This window comes from Scardinius erythrophthalmus (assembly GCF_964197995.2).
Source record: "Scardinius erythrophthalmus genome assembly, chromosome: 9".
In the NCBI taxonomy this organism is placed as follows: Eukaryota; Metazoa; Chordata; class Actinopteri; order Cypriniformes; family Leuciscidae; genus Scardinius; species Scardinius erythrophthalmus.
This window is the reverse complement of record NC_138229.1, coordinates 17,837,614-17,857,185: the sequence shown is the minus strand read 5'-3', so window position 1 is coordinate 17,857,185 and position 19,572 is coordinate 17,837,614. Positions and strand designations below refer to the sequence as shown.

At 36.4% G+C, this 19,572-nt stretch overlaps 2 protein-coding genes across 2 annotated transcripts; one reads left to right on the top strand and one right to left on the bottom strand.

The window, feature by feature from the left end:
- Window positions 1-1,245: 1,245 nt before the first annotated feature.
- Window positions 1,246-16,546, bottom strand: retreg1 (reticulophagy regulator 1). Its single transcript, XM_081375191.1, has 10 exons — window positions 16,216-16,546; window positions 15,311-15,417; window positions 15,185-15,215; window positions 11,759-11,800; window positions 8,993-9,119; window positions 8,327-8,411; window positions 7,861-7,983; window positions 5,198-5,268; window positions 4,936-5,059; window positions 1,246-3,174 (listed from the first exon to the last, which is right to left on the bottom strand). The coding sequence occupies exons 1-10, from the start codon at window positions 16,452-16,454 to the stop codon at window positions 2,717-2,719; spliced, it is 1,407 nt and encodes a 468-aa protein (XP_081231317.1). The 5' UTR covers window positions 16,455-16,546; the 3' UTR covers window positions 1,246-2,716.
- Window positions 16,547-18,393: 1,847 nt separating this feature from the next.
- rnf182 (ring finger protein 182) lies at window positions 18,394-19,140 on the top strand (the record flags this gene model as incomplete). The annotated part of the gene is made up of 1 exon (XM_081375296.1): window positions 18,394-19,140. One exon carries the CDS (start codon window positions 18,394-18,396, stop codon window positions 19,138-19,140), a length of 747 nt encoding a protein of 248 aa, XP_081231422.1.
- Window positions 19,141-19,572: the final 432 nt, after the last annotated feature.

Sequence of the window (19,572 nt, the reverse complement as noted above, 5' to 3'; positions counted from 1 at the left end):
AATGTGAGGAAATGCATGTTGTTTCTCTGACTGAGATGTAGCCATAATATGTAAAATAACTATATTTCTGCCTTGCATTTCCCAAGCCAGCATTTAATAGAAAACTAAAGACCTTTCTCAGAAGAATTCAGGCTTGTTTTCATGAAAAAAAAAAGATACAAATAGCCATAGATTATATGAATGGAACCATATAATTTACATGCCAGAAATGTGTCATGTATAATTTCATATTGTAAACCAATTGTGGAAATTTAATTGGATCCTGCTATATTTATCGATTTAAATCGATTCAAATAATCTGTTTGTGCAACATATCTGTATTGATATAGATATTGTGTTAAGAAAAGTACTGTGCAGTCAGTCTTTTGTTATGTTTCTCTTTCTCACATTCAGAATAAATTAATGTGTGTAGGGACTTTTTGTGGCTTGTTTGATTATTATTTTGGCCCTAAGACACAAATCACACCACATTAAGCTACTCACTTCATAAAGAAATGCAGTGGTAGTAAAAACATCTCCTGCTGGGCCTGAACCTTTAAAGGACCACCAGACGCAAAATTATGGAAGAGGTTCTTTTTAATCGTTTCAGTATGTTTAGCTATACAGTCACTCATATTGCATTCAGTCAGACACTGTGTTAGGCTACTCTAAATCATAAATGCAATTGAAAACATTGGTGTTGTTCATTTGATCAGCTTTAATCATGAAATGCTTTCATTTTGTGCTGTTTGTAGCGTGTACAGCTCATTATAAAATCCCACATAGTGATGTTATGTTAGTTACCAAGCATAAATCATTGAAACATTTCTTTATTTTGTACTGCTGACTTGAGGAAGGGTGATGGGTGATGTATGGATGGCGTGCTTTACAGGTGGAGTATGAGTAAATCACCTGGTGTCAGATTTATGAGGAGGACCGTGCCTCCCCTTTACCTGGTAAACCTGCAAACAGTGAAAATACCAGAGAGAATACATTTATTATCTGGTTAATCATGCATTTGGTGACATTAACCCATACACCGAGTTACAAAAGTCTGAGCTCATTAGTGTTTATTATTGTAATGTAAATAATATAATTATAGTTTTTCCAAAAAATATATATGAAGGGGGAAATGTCCAAGATTTTTAACGTGAAATTCGCACCCCATTGTATATGTTTTTGACTCAATTTAGAATCTTTTCTAAGTCACTTCAGATATGTTTCACTCCACCTCATAGAGAAAAAAAGAGAGAAACCACTATCTTTGAATCATATGGTTTTAATTACATTCTTGAGATTGTTTATATCTATATTTTGATTATTCTCCTCCGCTCTGACAGATAAACTTGCACAGGCGTATAAGGCGATCATATGTGCGTGGCAGCTATCTAGTAGAGATATATAGGAATAAATAATATATTTAAATTTTAAAAAATGATCAAACTGACACCCGATTAGAGTAAATTTTGGATAGCAGTCATAGTGAGTGGCTAGAAATTCATATTCAGCTACGTTATTATAGAAAGCGGTTGATACATCTCAAAACAAAATTCATAATACATCAGTAGTTTGTTAGAAACACTAAATTTAGATACACACCAAGCACCACACTGTGAACAGAAACAGTCTTGGTTATATGTGTCTCTGTACTTACATTGATGAAAAGGCAATTATGAATAACGGGTAAATTGACAAAAGACAGCTTTCTTTTCACAGAAAGCAAATAATGATCCTCAAAGAGACAATTTGATTTATATGATTGACTAAAAGTGCAATTGTCTTCTCTCTACATTGTTCTTAGAGATTAAATACATGTCCCATGTTACTTTTGACTGAAAATTAATGTTAAGATTCTTTGTATTAAAGAGACGGAAGAAGATATTTTGAAGAATGTTTCAATTGATTGTATCTAAAAAAAGAAAGTCAAAAACAATTATTGTCCAAAACAATATTAAACACCACTGATGACAGAATATTCAATTTTAGCTAAACCATCTCTTTAAGCACTTTTTGATGAATATTTATATGAATATAAAACATAATCTGTTCAACTTTGATGACTAGGCCCATGTGCTCTAGTGCCTAGTTGGTTCACTCTAAAAAAGGTGCAAATCGAAACAAACAGGACTATCCATGCAAAGGATTACACTAAGACCACCGGCTTTTCAAAAATCCTTCATAAAAAAATATAATAAAAAAAGAAAATTAGAAAACAAAAGATTTCAAATAAAAAAAACATATTCACCACATGTGTACTTCACTTGAAGGTGTTTCTGTCATTTAAGGGCTGTCCTGATTGTCAGTTAGTGGGAGGCCCTTTCTTTTTGGCCATGAAGCTTTTTAAGTTGAATAGAGAAAAATATTTGGCAGCAAAATATGGAGTATCCTGCATCTGCCAGCCTTTTAACAGCTAAACTAATGACATTACTCTGGTCCTTAACCCTCTGGTCATTGGCGGGTTGGAAGTTGACAGGAAACATTGTGAAAATAATTTCCTCAAATGACCAACTGAGATGGAGCTACGCCAAAACCAGCCACTATCGCGTTCCCCGTGAAATACACAATTAGCCTCCCTTCCAAAGATTGACTTTGTTTTTATAGCAAAACAACTGAATCACGCCAGCAAAGTTAAACAATGGAATACCTTCATCACTCTGGACCTTGCCCTGTAAACCCGACATTTATCCTCCCACCCACATCCCATCACAGAGGGAAGCGGACGCCCCTCTGAATAAGATCAGTGGCGCCCCAGTAGTTTGGACAGTAAGCCTGAAGAAGGTTGGCTAGGTTTAGGTGGATCTGCGCGGCTCGCCCGGTCCAGCCCCAGCTCGCCTTCCAGCTGTTCCAGCTCTGATTGGTCCAACAACTCAAAGTCCTCTGCCTCACTGTCTGACTCTTCCTCCAGGGCCTGGACCAGCGCAGGCGCTACCGCCGCCTCCAGGCGTTCCTGCATGGCCGCGGTGACAGCTGCCGTAATTACGTCTCCAGCCAGCCTCTGCACAACCTCCAGGGCCTGGACCACAGGTTCCTCCTCTGACCGTGTGGACCCAACCCTGCTGGGATGGGCTGGAGGGGTGGGCATTCCAATGCTCAGGTCTTCATCGTCCTCTCCGTTTGTCACCAAGCCATTGTCCAGGGAGGGAAACTCTGGCAGTCCACCGGCGAAGACTTCCTCGTCACTTCGCGGGTCTGAGTCTGTATGAAATACAGCAAATAAATAATAGAGAAAACAATCACATTTTTAAAAACTAAATGCTGAAATTGAAATTTGCATGTATTAACTGGAACATCATTTGTCTAATATCCAATATTCAATGTCTCGAAAACTCTATAAGAGTTAAATTTGATAGTTAATAGTTAAAAATTCTATTAAATTGTTATAGACATATAATTTCATTTGAACAGTATAATAGATAATACTTATAGACCTGCTATAACACATGAAGAATGACTTTCTAAACTAGAGGTCTGGCATTCATTTTATTAATAATTATTTATTACTAATTTAATGAGTTAAAATAACTGTCTTTATTTTATTATATTTTTAAATATAATGTATTATTTTTTCAGAAAACAGAAGCAGAGAGTGCAACACGGGTGTCTTTACATAACCACTGGTGGTCATTGGATGAACTGGAGGTAAACATCAAATTATGTAGACGAAAACACAGGCACTCCTGTGGTAAAGTTAACAGCCTTTAATGAACTTGGCTAAATCATTAAAGGGTTAGTTCACCCAAAAATGAAAATTCTGTCAGTAATTACTCACCCTCATGTTGTTCCAACCCCGTAAGACTTTCGCTAATCTTCGGAACACAAATTAAGATATTTTTGATGAAATCTGAGTGCTGGATCACTCCTCCTGCAGGCTTATGGACACTATAACTTGCCGGCCCAGAAAATGTATTAAAGACATTGTTAATATAGTCCAAGTGACTCCAGTGGCTCAATCTTAAGTTTATAAAGCGACGAGAATACTGTTTGTGCGCAAAAACAAACAAAAATAACGACTTTATTCCACTTTTCATTTCCTTCTCTCTGGGCCTCGAGTCTTTTTTACGTAGTGTAATAGCGTAGCGTGTCTGTGTTCACGTCACCTTGTATCACACACATGACCAGAGTCGCCCAATAGTGAGCCTACGTGGTGACGTGCAACACAGACGCGCTACGCTTAAACACTACGTAAACTAACTCAACTAACTAACGTAGTGTTTAAGCGTAGCACGTCTGTGTTGCACGTCACCACGTAGGCTCACTATTGGGCGACTCTGGTCATGTGTGTGATGCGTGGTGACGTGCAACACAGACGCGCTGCGCAAAAACACTACGTAAAAAGACTCGAAGTCCAGAGAGAAGGAAATGAAAAGTGGAATAAAGTTGTTATTTTTGTTTGTTTTTGCGCACAAAAAGTATTCTCGTCGCTTTATAAACTTAAGATTGAGACACTTGGACTATATTAACAATGTCTTTAATACATTTTCTGGGCCAGCAAGTTATAGTGTCCATAAGCCTGCAGGAGGAGTGATCCAGCACTCAGATTTCATCAAAAATATCTTAATTTGTGTTCTGAAGATGAACGAAAGTCTTACGGGGTTGGAACAACATGAGGGTGAGTAATTACTGACAGAATTTTCATTTTTGGGTGAACTAACCCTTTAAAACCAGTTTAAAAGTAGATCTATGCGTTTCGGCAACACAGCCTTCTTCCGGACCTGATTTTAAGACAAATGTCTTGAAATACATAAAATGAACAATGTTTTCAGGTGTAGTAACTGTAGTATAAGCAGAATAATTGACTCCGGGCCGTATAATTATTGAAAAATAATGCACATCTGAGGTCACTACGCTTCACGCCGCATCACCACCTTGGCTGTGCATTATTTTTCTAATAATTTGACGGCCCGTCGTCAATTATTCCATACTTCATACATTTCTGTAAAAGATAAGGGAGCTTACCCTCAGAGTTCTCTGTCTGAGGTGTGTTTCCCTCTGAAAGGTTGAAAGTGCCATTGTCTGTCCACGTTACTTCAGAGACCTCTGTGTCTGATATTGACAGCTCTTTGCACACAGTGGAGTCCATCTGTAATAGATCTCTCAATATCAGCTCACACATAAACAGGAAATGGACATAGTTATGTATAGCATATTATTGCCATATCATGAAACCCTCCGAGTCTTCAGTGGCACATGATAAGCATGGGTGTGACAGTGCACTGACCTTGGGGAAAAGTGCGGACAGATCTGCTTCAATGCTCTCTCTCTCGGCTTGTGACTGGAGTATCCTTTTCTCTGGAGCAGGGAAGTAATATGAATAATGCAATTCAGAAATGACTTTAAATTAGTGCTGACAAATCGATTATTCACGATTTATCACATAAGTTTGTAAATATACTATATATATATATATAATATAATATATATAATATATAATATATATAATATATATATATATATATATATATATATATATATATATATATATATATATATATATATATATATAACAGTATATAAATAATGTGTGTTTATATTGATATGTATAATAATTAGGGTTGGGTACCGAGACCCGGTTCCAATAGGGAACCGGTTCCGACGTAAACGGTAGTAACCAGACCGAATAAGAACGAAACTTTCGGTGCCTGATTTCGGTGCCTGACGTTTTTTACCGCCCCCTATAAAACATCTCGCGGCACGAATGATCCAATAACATCTCCAGTTAACCAGCAGAGCGAGCATTAATTTAGTTCGTTTGTTAAATAAGAGGCGATTTTGCGCTGAAATGCGTTTTTTAAATCAAGTGATCAAAGTGCTCGTTGCCGCTGCGATCAGTGGCGCGGATACAGTGTTTTCTCTTGTGGCTCGCGCACTGTCACTCGGACGCGCGCTTCGTTGCGGAGATCGATCTATTTATGAGGCGCCGTCTATATGATTATGTGCGCGGAGAGTTTGTGTGTGTGTGTGTGTGTGTATGTGTGTGTGTGCTCGCGTCTCAGATGAGTATGCGCGGATATTTCCGCGCGTCTCGTGTGTGTAGAGTTTGCGTGTTTGTGCGTGAGCGACTTTAGATGTGATGTTGAGCATTTCATATTAGTTTGAGCATTCAGCAGTATACATGTATGACTACTTAGTAGGCCTATGTGTATGCAAGGGTTTCATATGTGCGTGAATGAAGTTTGATTTAAAGGGATACTCCACTTTAAAATGAAAATTCTGTCATCATATACTCACCCTCATGTTGTTTCAATTCTTTATGAATTTCTTTCTTCTGCTGAACAGAAAGGAAGATATTTAGAATAATATCAGTAACCAGACAGTTTCTGGTCTCATTTACTTACATAGTATTTTTTTTCCTACTAGCCTATGGAAGTCAATGAGACCAGAAACTGTCTGGTTACTGATATTATTCTAAATATATTCCTTTCTGTTCAGCAGAAGAAAGAAATTCATACAGGTTTGAAACAACATGAGGGTGAGTATATGATGACAGAATTTTCATTTTAAAGTGGAGTATCCCTTTAAGCCCTAGACGACGCCTATCTATTCATTCTGGTGAAATCACAAATTATAATGGACACAAAGTGTCCCTGCTTGATATACAACCACTGATGAGCATAATCGTAAAAAAAAAAAAAAAAAACTACGAATGCGGATTAGAACCCAAAACCTCTGACACGCCTGACTAAAGTTCAAGTTCAGCTGCCAGTGTTCCTCTTCGGATAAGTCTAATATTTTAATGCCAACTGCAAATCTTGCATATCAAGTATGAAGTATATCAATATCAAGTATATTTATATGAGGCTATACTGTGTGTGTTAAATATTTCTGCTCAGTGTCAGATATTTCTCTGTTTTGTAAAAGTCATAATATGAGAAGACAAAATTTTGATGTTAACTCAAGTGTTATCGGCTACATCAGTAGCCTTTTAAACAGCACAATTTTTCATTTAATCAGAAATTAGAAAATCTTTTTCAGAAAATCACACACACACACACACACACACACACACACACACACACACACACACACACACACACACACACACACACACACACACACACACACACACACACAGAGGTATTATTTTTTTGATAAAGTGTGTGCGGTTTAGTTTTGTTAAGTACCGTTTCAAGAACCGTTTAAGCACCGGAACCGTTTGAAAAATACCGAGTAGGTACTGGTATCGGATAAAACCCAACCGATACCCAACCCTAATAATAATCAATTTGACAGCATTACTGAAATGTTTAATTTAAACAGAAAAGAATCAATAAAATACTTCAGTGTAGTTGAAAAAATTTGTGCTATGTTTTATGTTTATTAGTGTAATGCTCTGTTAGCTTAGCAACATGCTAATGCCAAACTCCATTGAACTCAATTATAACAAATGCTATATTTGTGGTGCAAGGAGATGCTCCAAATCGATCCAAATCGGTTACTTATGAGTTTCCATGCAGCTTTATATTAGTATTATTTAAATACTATAATAGTATTTATTAATATTTTGTCATTTGAGTTTTTGTTAAATATTTATATGTAGCTTTAATTTGTTTTTATTTCAGTTTTAGGATTAATGATTTTAGAACTTCAACTTATTTTATTTCAGTTAGTTGCCAAGGGAACATTACCAATTTTATGATCAACTTGTCAAGTTTTTTAAGATTTTAATCTAATATTTATATTTTATTTCAGCTTTATTTAAATGAACAATAATTAAAGGATTTTTAATAGCTTTTAATTTTAGTTAACAATAACAGTTTCCATGAAGGTTAGGATGCCGCCTACATGGCTCATAGGTTTTGAAACAGAGCTATAGCCTTTCTAGTATAATGTAAAATTCAGAAATGTAAAGACATTTTGTGTGTGAATGTATTTGAGACTAACCATGATTCTCCTTGATTTTCTTAAGAAACTCGCCCACTCCAAAGTCCAGTTTCTGCAGAACTGGTTCCAACCACATCCCAAACTCATGTGACGACACCAAAGGCCAGAGAAAAATGCCCAGAACTGCAGTGAACAGATGTACAAACTATTAATGTAGGTGTCACACTTACCAGTGTTTCTGAACCTGCTGACTGCTAGGAAGAAAGAGAAACCAGAGACTGAGTGAGAATGTCGTCCTGGTTACATTACTAGGAATCCACTATCACATGACAAACGGACTGTTGGATGTTCTCCATGTAAATGGAGGTTCTCGGGTGTGCTGGAGGTAAATCCAGGAAAGGGTCTGCTCTACTTAGCCATGACGCATGGTTACGATCACTTGAACATAAACTTAAGTGAAAAGGTATGACAAAAAACTATTGGTTGTCTTTTTTGTGTATGTAGGCAGCTCTAACTTACCACTTACCTAAGATGTATGAAATAACAACCCCTGGAATGTAACGTCCAAGTATTGCCAGAAAAGTACACATACTGCACACCAGCAGACAGAACTGCAATGACACACAAATTCACAATGTCTCAGTCAGTTCACTGCAAATGGATAGACATGAAATATGTATGGAAAGTTAATATAACATGCTATTCTACATGGAATACTTTGAAAAATAAGTAATAATAAGTATTATTTAAAAAAACGACAGGTACAAAAACAGAAAAACAGGTACAAAAGCTGTCACTGAGGTGGTACCCTTTGTACACAAAGAGTGAATATTAGTACCTAAATGGTACATATTGGAACCTTTTTAAAGGGTATTGTCCCAGTGACAGCTTTTGTTTCTGAGTGTATTAAAAAATATAGATATTAAATCAAATGAAATTTTATATTAAATCATAATATTATTATTTATTGATACTGATTAATATGAATTATTAATAATAATAATAATTATTACCATAAGACCACTGTAACTGAGTCCAAATAAAGAAATTAAGACAAAATGGGGAAAATGTAGAAGAAACTGAGACTCGTTACATGATACCCAAGACACAGTTTTCCTTATACATTTATACAATCTTGATGTGGGTGTAAAAAATAATGTGTTATGTGCCATCTACTCAAATCCATCCATACCTTGCCTGGATTCTGCTGCTTAAAGGAGGAAGTCTCCTCAATGAACAGCTTGAGGCTTGTCCAGAAGTCTGTGAATGGAGATTCTGATCCAGACTTGCCCTCCTGGACAGAATCAATGACCTCCCAGCTACAATTAAAAGACCAGTGTCATAGATGACCATTAATGCTGAACCAAAAGTAAAGACTGACCCTTTCTGAAAAAGCACTTAATTAATTAATTAAATACATAAATAATTTAAACAATTTACATTTCTTTTCATTATCACTGCATTTCTGTTAAACATATATACTGCAATATACATATACACAAATATATATATATATATATATATATATATATATATATATATATATATATATATATATATATATATATATATATATATATATATATATATATATATATATATATATATATATATTTGTAGTGGCCTCTCAACCTCTGAAACTATGTAATATGACATGCCTATACAGAATGTTTAAATCATGTTTTGGAAGATGGAAATTATTAAATAATAATAATAATTATAAAGATTAATTTAGACCTTAGTCCTCAAGGCTTAGTCATGTCAATCAGATGAAAAACGTGTGATGCTGCACAATCTGAACATATAAAGGTGACATAAATAAGCTACAGTTCTTCCACACTAATTAGATCAGTCAATGTCTCAATTTTACAAAATCAGGTCTTTAATAAACAGATTACATTAGCTGTTCAGTGCGTATGCTTTTGAAGACATAATCTAACACTATTGGAGTGAACGCTGCATGTGTGAAATAGTTCACAGTCTGAGTGATGATAGCAGACATGTACAAAAGGATTCTTCACACTTTTAACTACAATGGGTTCATGAGATATCTGAAATGTAGTCGACCTAAAAAAGATTTTTATATATTTTTTATATATTTATATATGATGATATATAAATTGATCTATATATGAGATAATTATTGCACATTGAAATGCTTTTCGATTTGAGGGTTCACCTTTTGTTGCCATTCATAGATTCTGATTTTACATAATAATGGATTTATGGGTCCTTAACTGACAGATTACATTAACAAACATATCATTAATCACATAAAAATGACTATTTACACATTAATGATTCTTTGAGTCCGCTGGGGTCAAAGTTAAACTCTTTGATGACATTAAATCACATCTGACATTATATAGAAAGTTTACAGGTAGTTAGTTTAAATTTTTTAAAGCTAGTAATAACATCTGGTAAAAAGTCTAGCAAATATTTCTTTGGTCAAACATTTGGCTTTCAATGAATTAGTATGACTTTTAGAACAGGGTATCTGAGAATTTCTTGGCACTAGATAAGCATCTATTAACAGGCAGCCTGTTAATGCCTTTGATCTCTGGTTATGCGCCCTTACTCTTGTCCCCTCACAGCTGACACTCTATATTTCCCATGACCAAAACAAACCAAACAACGCCACCTAGAGTAGGTAAATGTGTTGAAAGTTTTTAAACTGATCGACCCCAAAAGTTAGCAAAAATATGCTATATCCCAAGCAATTAGGCTGTCTCCTACAGATCAGCTCGAGCTGTACTTCCTCCAAAAGGTCATAAACCTGTCACCTCCAACATTGCAGAGACATGTTTCCCCACCGGAGGTTTCCTATTAAACAGGGCGCATGGGGTGCATGTGACTATGAGGCAACAGAGCTCACATTAGCATTTCACCATCGACCATGTGGCAGATGCAAGCCAATGTGCCAGAGAAAGTGCAGGTCAGGCTTGCCCAACCCAGAACAGAGCTGACGACTGGAGATCAATGAGGTCTAATACTCACATGACACTTGTAAAAGTGTGAAGATATTTCATAAGATAACATCTTTTGTTACACTTTCGAGAATTCTGGTTGTTGACTGACGGCATGTGGTGTTTGATAGTTAACACTATTTGAAATAATACTGCATGTTTGCCACTGGTAAATATGTGGCTAAATAGGCTATTATTATGTGAAAACCAAAAAAGTTAACATTTGCTGTCTCAAGCGAGTCTTAAATCTTTTAAATCCAAAGAAAATGTGTAGAAAAGCCTCTAATGTCTCTGCAAATGCCAACAACAGGTGACTCTGGATTCTGAAAACCTAACTGCTGGACTAGCTGACTCCCATGCTAATCGCTAAAACAACACAGAAAGCTACTTGTCTGCCACTCAAACAGGCCCGGCGACAGGGCACTAAAATAGCCCAAAACAAACAGCTGAGGAATGGCAGTTAAAATCCAGTGTCTCTTAATTTGCAAAATAAGGGCAGCAGAAACACAGGCATTGCCAATTGCAGTATTTTAACAATGCTATTAGCCTGTCTGTGGGTCTGTCCACTTAAACCTCATCACACATGACTGACAGGTTCCACTGCTGTGGAATACCTCTGCAGTCCTTGTGACAATCAACATGAAATTCCCCCTAGCAAATGTTCCAAAACAAGGGTCACCATGGAGACCGCACGACCCCTGATGCATCTGATACATGATGACTGACATTTATAAAAATTCAGAAGAAGCTCATATCAGAAACATGACACATCTTAGTGCAATATAAGTAAGATTATATATATTATATAAGTATTAATATAAAACTTTTTTTCTTTTCTTTTTTAAAAAGACAAGCTATACATTCAAGTTATCAGAGATATAAGACTAGCCACTTGAAGGTATAACACACATAACACTAATGCTTAGTATTCAACGTTAACAACCACTCTGTCTAGTTTGTACCAGTTTCTTCAATACAGTTTTTCATTTTACCTCAGTGCTGATCCATGGTCTTCAGCAGTCATCTCAAAAGCTCTAGGTTTCAACATAAAAAGCCTTCAGAAGGTAAGTCAGAAGGTGAGTCAGAAGGTGAGTATGTCAGTGATAAGTTCCAGAGTTCAGACAGAGTCACAAATGAAGTGTCTCATGAAGCCACACGAGCTAGTGTTTATGTTGATCAAGGCCTGAGCTTCACTATTTCAACCAGTCAGGTCTAAAAATACCAGAGTCACATAGCATTCCACAAGCAGGCATCATACAGACAACGCTGGGGCATGAACACACACACGTACAAACACTGCATATAATACCCCCTTAATACCCCCTCTTCACAGAATGAGACCCTCTAAAGGGTATTTTGAATAACACTGAAAAATGATCTCCATACAGGTACTTGGGTATCATTTTTCTGGAAAGCTACTTCTTGACGTCACAAAAATGATATGTTCTTCCCATTGATTTATGATCATTTAATTTATGAATTAATTACATTGAAAATATAGCCACATTTTATGTAAATATTATATACTGGTATAAAATTATACAATTGATTAATTATTTATATTTTCCCACAAATATTCATTTGGGGCAGGTGGTCACACTTACAGTTTTTGTTCATTATTTACATGTGTTTTAAATGGTATAAAATGAAATTTTCACAAATTTCCACCTGGGGCAAGTTGTCATGTTTTTTTTTCTTTCTATTAATCACGTGTTTTGAAAGGTTATAAAATGTATTAATTAAAATATTTATTGGCCAAATTTTTTTGTACATTTAACATTTGCCATTTCCACTTTTTCCTGAAAAGCCTTTAATAGGATGTGTTCCATCAGGCCAGCTTACCCCACAGCATGTGTCAGTACCATTTTCCCTGGTAAATAATGGTGGATATGTTCAAAAACTGTTTTTTTGTAAGACTTCAAGATCTATGTACAGAAATTGACATTAAAAAAATTAACATTCACAGAAAAATATTCAGTGGAATAAAGTGTGAAAACTTGCCCCGTCTCCCCTGTATGTACAGATAGTAACAGTCTTTTTTTATTATTTATATCACTTCTATATTTATCTTATTATTATTTGGTCATTTGACGGTGATGAAAGCAACGTGACTGGTCAGTTGGTCAGCCAACAGCTAATAACAGTAATGTAACCATCACTCAGTCTTCCTCCAATGGGCAGCTGAGTCTCTAACCACACCCTTTGTTATTTAGTATACTGTGATGTGATTGGCTGGGACATTCCCATTTCCTCCCAATAAGAATGGCGAGGAAATGCAAGAAAGGATTACCATCACTCCTGGGTGCACAACTGGCTGTGTCATTCTACTCAACTTGCCACGCACAGGCACAAAGTCTGAAACATAAACTCAAGTTTCACAACATGACATGCCTCCACTGGACAAAACAACCCACACTAGACCATACGTCACAATACAGATAAACAAAGCTGAAGATGACAAATATTAGTACAAATTAGTGCAACAACAAAAAGTAACTAAATTCATATTACTAAACTTCTGTTGGAATATAAAAAGACTTTTCTTAAAGCTCTTAATGTGAAACTACACTAATCACACTTTAAATGTCATGTTAAGGTCTATGAAAATACATCACTGTAAAAAAAAAAAAAAAAAAAAATGTTCCCCCTAATTGCTGCCTTAAATTTTTAAGTATAATCAAATTACCTCTCATTTCAACTCATTTTTTAAAAAATCTTGCCTAGTTGCATTATGTAATGAGTTTGTAATTGGTTAAGTTATTTTGATGAGTTAAAGTAATTGAAAAACATTTTGTCATGACATTGATCATATCAATTCTTACAGAAATACATAAAGTAGAGCACAACATAAAGCGCTTTGATCCCATAGCTATTGGGAGGGTGGGCAGGGGGCAAAGAGGTCAGTGTGAAGATCCGGGTGAAGACAACTGTTGAAACAGGACTCAAATCAACAGCAGCCGGCAGAAATGAACAAGCTGAGGCAATCTAGCAGCTGTTGGTCAAGTACTCGAGGTTTTAATGAGGCCCGCCTCACATAAACACCACACTGACGATTACTGCACTGGCATCTCACCCGCTGGAGCACAATGGTGCCATTGCATTTGTTTTCACCATAAGCATGCAAACAATGACAGAGCAAGTCCGGTCAGAGTACAGCATGGCGCAACCCGGATTAAAATAATGGAAAGCCCAAGGCCAATGATAAGCAGTATTGGATAAATTCATCAAGCCTTCCACTAATCCAATACTTTAACAAATTTAGGCTGACTTTTCAATGTTCTCATATGCAAAGATTTGATGAAAATATTGATTATATAATGTTTGTTGACTTGGACACTCTTGGAAACTAACTCATGGTATATGAAAGAGGTCAAAAGTGTCGAGCCTTGCTACGTTTCGAGTGGGTGAGGAGTACTTCTTAATTAGTCTTGATCACACAACAGCGCTGATATCACTAAGCTCACATGACTGGCTTTATGGATTGCTGTATGTCATCAATAATGCCAATAAGAGTCATAGGACACCCTCTAGTGGTTACAGGCTGGACTGTAGCTGATGAATGGCACATTCTTAAAACATCTTATGCATTTGTGCCATTTCAGATGCAAGTTCATTTTTTATTTAAAAATATGTAAACTGCGGTTCAAAAGTTTAGGGTTAGTATAAAAAAGAGGTAATACTTTAACTAATGTTAACAAATGAAACCTTATTGTAATGTTTTAACTAACATTAACTATGATTTAAATATTTGTTACAGTATTTGTTAATCTTTGTTAAATTAATAAAAAATACAGCTGTTCATTGTTTGTTCATGTTAGTTCACAATGCATTAAGTAATGTTAACAAATACAACTTTTGATCTTAATAATGTATTAGTGAATGTTGAAATTAATAAAGATTAATAAATGCTGTAGAAGTACAGTTCATTATTAGTTCATGTTAACTCATCTAGTTAACTAATGTTAAGTAATTAAACCTTATTGTAAAGTGTTACCAAAAAATAAATTAATACTTATATTCAGGACACATTAAATTGATCAAAAGTTTTTTATAATGTTACAAAAAAGGCTGTTCTTTTGAACATTCTGTCCTATTACACATCCTGAAAATGTGTATCAGGGTTTCCAGAAGAATATAAATATTACGGTTTTCAACATTGATCATAAATTTCAGCTTTGCCTTTACAGGAATAAAAATACTCATTTTATTTTAAAATATATTAAAATAGAAAACAGCTATTTGACCTTCTAATATTATTTCACAATATTTCTGTTTTTACTGTATTTTTGACCAAATAAATGCAGCCACGGTGAGCGTAGGAGACGTCTTTCAAAAACATTTGTGTATATTAGGTCAGAATTTGAAACTCGTTCTTTAGCTGCATGATTGAAGTATAGGTGTGCTTGCTCTAAATTTACCTGCTTGTCATACTCTTCCATAGAGCAGCTCCTATAAAGAGGAAAATAAACATCAGTCGAATTTTGCTTCCATTCTTATGAGTAAAGAGACACGTTAGAGCATTATGGGACGAAACAAACCCACACCTCTTGATCTGGAAAGAGCCACATCCCTCATTAGCTGTATCATCACTAAGAGAGCTACACACATTGAGATAAGGCAGAACACTCGACAGGGACTGAGGGAAACAAACCTGCATGGAAAAAATGAACAGAAACAGGTTTCCTATCTATAAACACGTACAGTGTTATAGTCAACAGATATCTATCACGTATGCTATGTACAGTGCTTGTTTTTTTAAGATAAATGCTGTGAGATTATCTAAATCTAATATCTGTCATCATACCTTTAGCATTAAACAATTATAACGTTAATTGAACATTAAACAATTATAGTACACACTCATGTTATTATTTATGTTTACAAGTTACATCTTATGTAAAATCATGTGCTTTGAATTTGAACACCAAATAGCTACTTATACAATCGTTAACCCAGAAACACCATTTATCCACATTCCACAACAAGATTTCTTTAAATCCAATGTAAGCAATGTATCCATTGACAGCCTTTGTACATGCAGGGAAATGCAAATACAATTTTGAATAGAAATTTTTTAAGTTTTTCTTCAAATATTTATTTATGTTATGCAAAGGAAACAATAGCACAAAAGATAGGCCTACAATACTGGCACTGTACTTATAGCAATGAAACTGAAGTAAAAATCATTGCAAACACAGATACAGAGAAACTGGTCAAGGGAGAATGCCTTAAGCAAAAACATTGTTAGGCCTGCTGATTTAATTCGATTAAATGCAGTGCATTGGAAAGCAATAAAGACTGACCCATATTAATTAATGCAACATTTTTTTAACTCCAACATCATTATGTCTTAAATAAGAATATGTGATATTTGCATTCATGCATTCAAGTGATATAATAAAAATAGCCTGTGTGAATAAGGAAAAATACGCTGCGTCATGTGTCTCACCAAAACGCTATATTTGTAGTTACGAAGAAAGCGGAAGTCCATAATGGTCTATTCCAGTTAATCAGCTTTGATATTCGACACAGATAATTGCCTGCAGGGTATGAGACTCTGGAAGGTTGCTCTTCCTCTTTCTCCGCCATCTCTCCTCCTCCACCTGAGTTGAGTGGTCTGGAAGCTCTCTTGCCCACCGGCTCCACCTCTGAAGCATCCGGGCTGTCGCATCCACCCTGATTAGCCATAGCTAACGAACGCGAGCCCGCTCCCCGCTCCTCACGCGCACTGCCGGCTGATATTTATTTTGTTGTTGTTTAGTCGCTGACGTCACTCAGAGGCAGCCCCGGATTTCTGTTGGGAACTCTTACGTCATCGTTAAAAGCTGCGCGACTTAACACCTGCTCTAGGTTGCCTATGCATCCGGCTTATTGCTCGAAATTAAGACAAATTAACGTTTTTCTTGATTTCATTGATAGTACATGGAAATAATGCATTGTCGTCTTCTTCTTCTTCTTCTTCTTCTTCTTCTTCTTCTTCTTCTAGTTCATCACCAGCCACCATTCTAACGCTCTGAAAAATATTTCTTCTTTATACCTGTGCAACTTTCCGGTCGAAAAAGGAAAAATATTTCTTCTAAAATACAAAATATGAATGAGCTCTATAAACTCTTTAACCACTAGGGCGCAGTGTACATTACTGTAAATTGCTTGTAGGAGTTTGCCACTTACAGTGGAAATATAAAAATAATTATAATCTAAAAATAGCCTATAAAATGCTATAAAATTATTATTATTAATGTCTAAAAGTTTTAAAGTTGTAATGCTTTTGAGAGCGTACACTAAACAAGTTGCTGCCTTAAATTTTTAAGATGTTTAAGTCATTTCAACAAAAGTTGAGAACTGCTAAACTTATTTTGATGAGTTAAAGCAATGTAAAAACACAGGTTGTCAACTTATTGATTTTTTTTTTTTTTTTTTTTTTTTACATATAGGCCTACTTAATCTGTCATTGGTTAAAAGTTAACATAATTGACAGCTGCTGCTAACACTGATAACATTCATACACGATCTTGGCTGTAAGGTGAGAGATAATTTTAACACTAGAGAAAATGTTTGACTGAAAGGTCTTTAAAATATGTAATTGATAATTATTGCACTATGTAGAACACAGATGAATACTGTTCTTGACTTGTCAGCTGATCAAATCCTTAGTAAAAATTATTTTTGTTTAAACACGTATTATTCCTGACAGCCTTAAATAACTATATTAAAACACAAACTACATTAATAAGTAGCAGTTATATTATTTTGAGCTGGGCACATATTGGGCACTGAGTCCCTTTGTGACCTCGCTAGTCACATAAAGGGCTTGTGCTCTAGTCCAATAAATCAGAATATAGCAAAGTATGTGTTTTTATTTATATTATATTATATGTGTGTGTGTGGAGAGAGAGAGAGAGAGAGAGAGAGAGAGAGAGAGAGAGAGAGAGAGAGAGAGAGAGAGAGAGAGAGAGAGAGAGAGAGAGAGAGAGAGAGAGAGAAGAAATATCAATCAAATGTCAGTGAATTCTCATTGCACATGATAAATTCTCAGAAATACCTGACGTTGAGAGACAGGCTCAGTGAACAGCAATGACCTAATTTCATATGTTGCACAGTGAACTGTACTGCTGATCTGGCTGGTATTCAAAATTACAATTTGAAACAAGTTTAAAATAAGTTTCAAATGTTTTATATTTTTGTTTATTCTCAACATATAGTAATTTCAGACAAATAGCTTCCTTTTTTTGGAATAGCGTTGCATTGAGCAAGCAAAATCAGCACTGTGTACCAGAAAGTGTGGAGCCACTAATTGGACTGAATTTCAGTGGCAACAAAAGCCCTGGCTAGAAAATTCCAGCCCTGGTTTTACAGGGCCTGCTTTGTTGCTGTAGTGTTTGTTCTCTACTGCTGTGTTAACAGTTATCTTTTCGGTAGTGGCCTCTCCCCACCCTTCCACACAGTGCATGAAAGGTTCCTCAGCACAAACCCGTCCAGAGCCTCTCTGGCACAGTGAAGGCAATGCCCCGTTCTGCATAGGACACCATCCGGACACCAGGACTGACCCTGCAGCTGCCTCGCAACCATGTTCCCACACAGCTTTGATTACAACCAGCCGATGAGAAAGCGTTGAGAGGAAGGAGACATGATGGGACAGCTCCCGGAGGATGTGGAGGGTTGCTTCACCACAGAGGAACTGGAATGCAAGATCTGCTACTGCGCATACAGCCTGTCAAGTCGACGGCCCAAGGTCCTCGAGTGCTGCCATTGTCTGTGTGCCAAGTGCCTTGCAAAAATCCTCGATTTAGGTGAATCCTCTCCCAACGCAGTGGTCTGTCCGTTCTGCCGCTACATCACGGACCTTCCCAGAGAAGCCGTGGATAGTCTACCAGATGAGTATAACCTGGTGTCAGCGCTGCTGTCCGTCCAGGCACGGAAACATCAGAACCTGAATGAATCCCAAGGCGAGATTCTTCTCAGTCCCAGACGCCTCAACTCCCTGGTAGGACACTCTGCTTCAGCTTCCCCCACCTCGATTCGTTCCAATTACGTGGTGATCACCATTATGGAGCCTCGGCAGGAGTCTGCTGTTCCAGCTCCGGGGAGGGATTACCGCTCTTCTAGCCTGGACTCAATGGCCTCTGTTACCAATAGATGGACAGTGTGGAACTGTGCGGCCCTGTTGTGCCAGACCTCAGCGCGTGTCCTGGTCTGGCTGCTGGGGCTTCTGTACTTCAGCTCACTGCCTCTAGGGGTCTACCTGCTCATCATGCAGCATACCACAACAGGGGTGTTGATGGTCAGTCTGGTACCTGTCAGTCTTCTCATTGTCATGGTGTACGGCCTTTGCCAGTGCTTGTGTCGTGAGTTTTGGGACTGTGTGCCACCATAATGACCAAAGCAATAAGTGTAACTGTTATATTTGATGATTGGATGTGCTAATGGTCCTGTCGGTTTGTGGAAACTAGTGAATTCTCCTGCTCATGGATAACAATTTAGGCTACAGTGAACTGAAAATACAAACAATAAAAGTGCACAGATTTAATTTAGCATCATACAAATCAAAGTCATAATACTTAATACTGGTATCCACATCAACAATATATTCACCATATATCTGTATATAATTGTTGAATGTGCCTTTTCCAGGAGTGGCTGAAATGGTCAGTTCAATAACTCTATAGGCTTACTGATGTACATTTTCTTTGTAAGAATAATTAACATACAATATTTTTTTTAATATGCAAGTCATTGGGTGTTTGCAATATAACATATCATATACTGAATCATGGGTAGGCCACATATTTTAATAGTGAATTAGTTT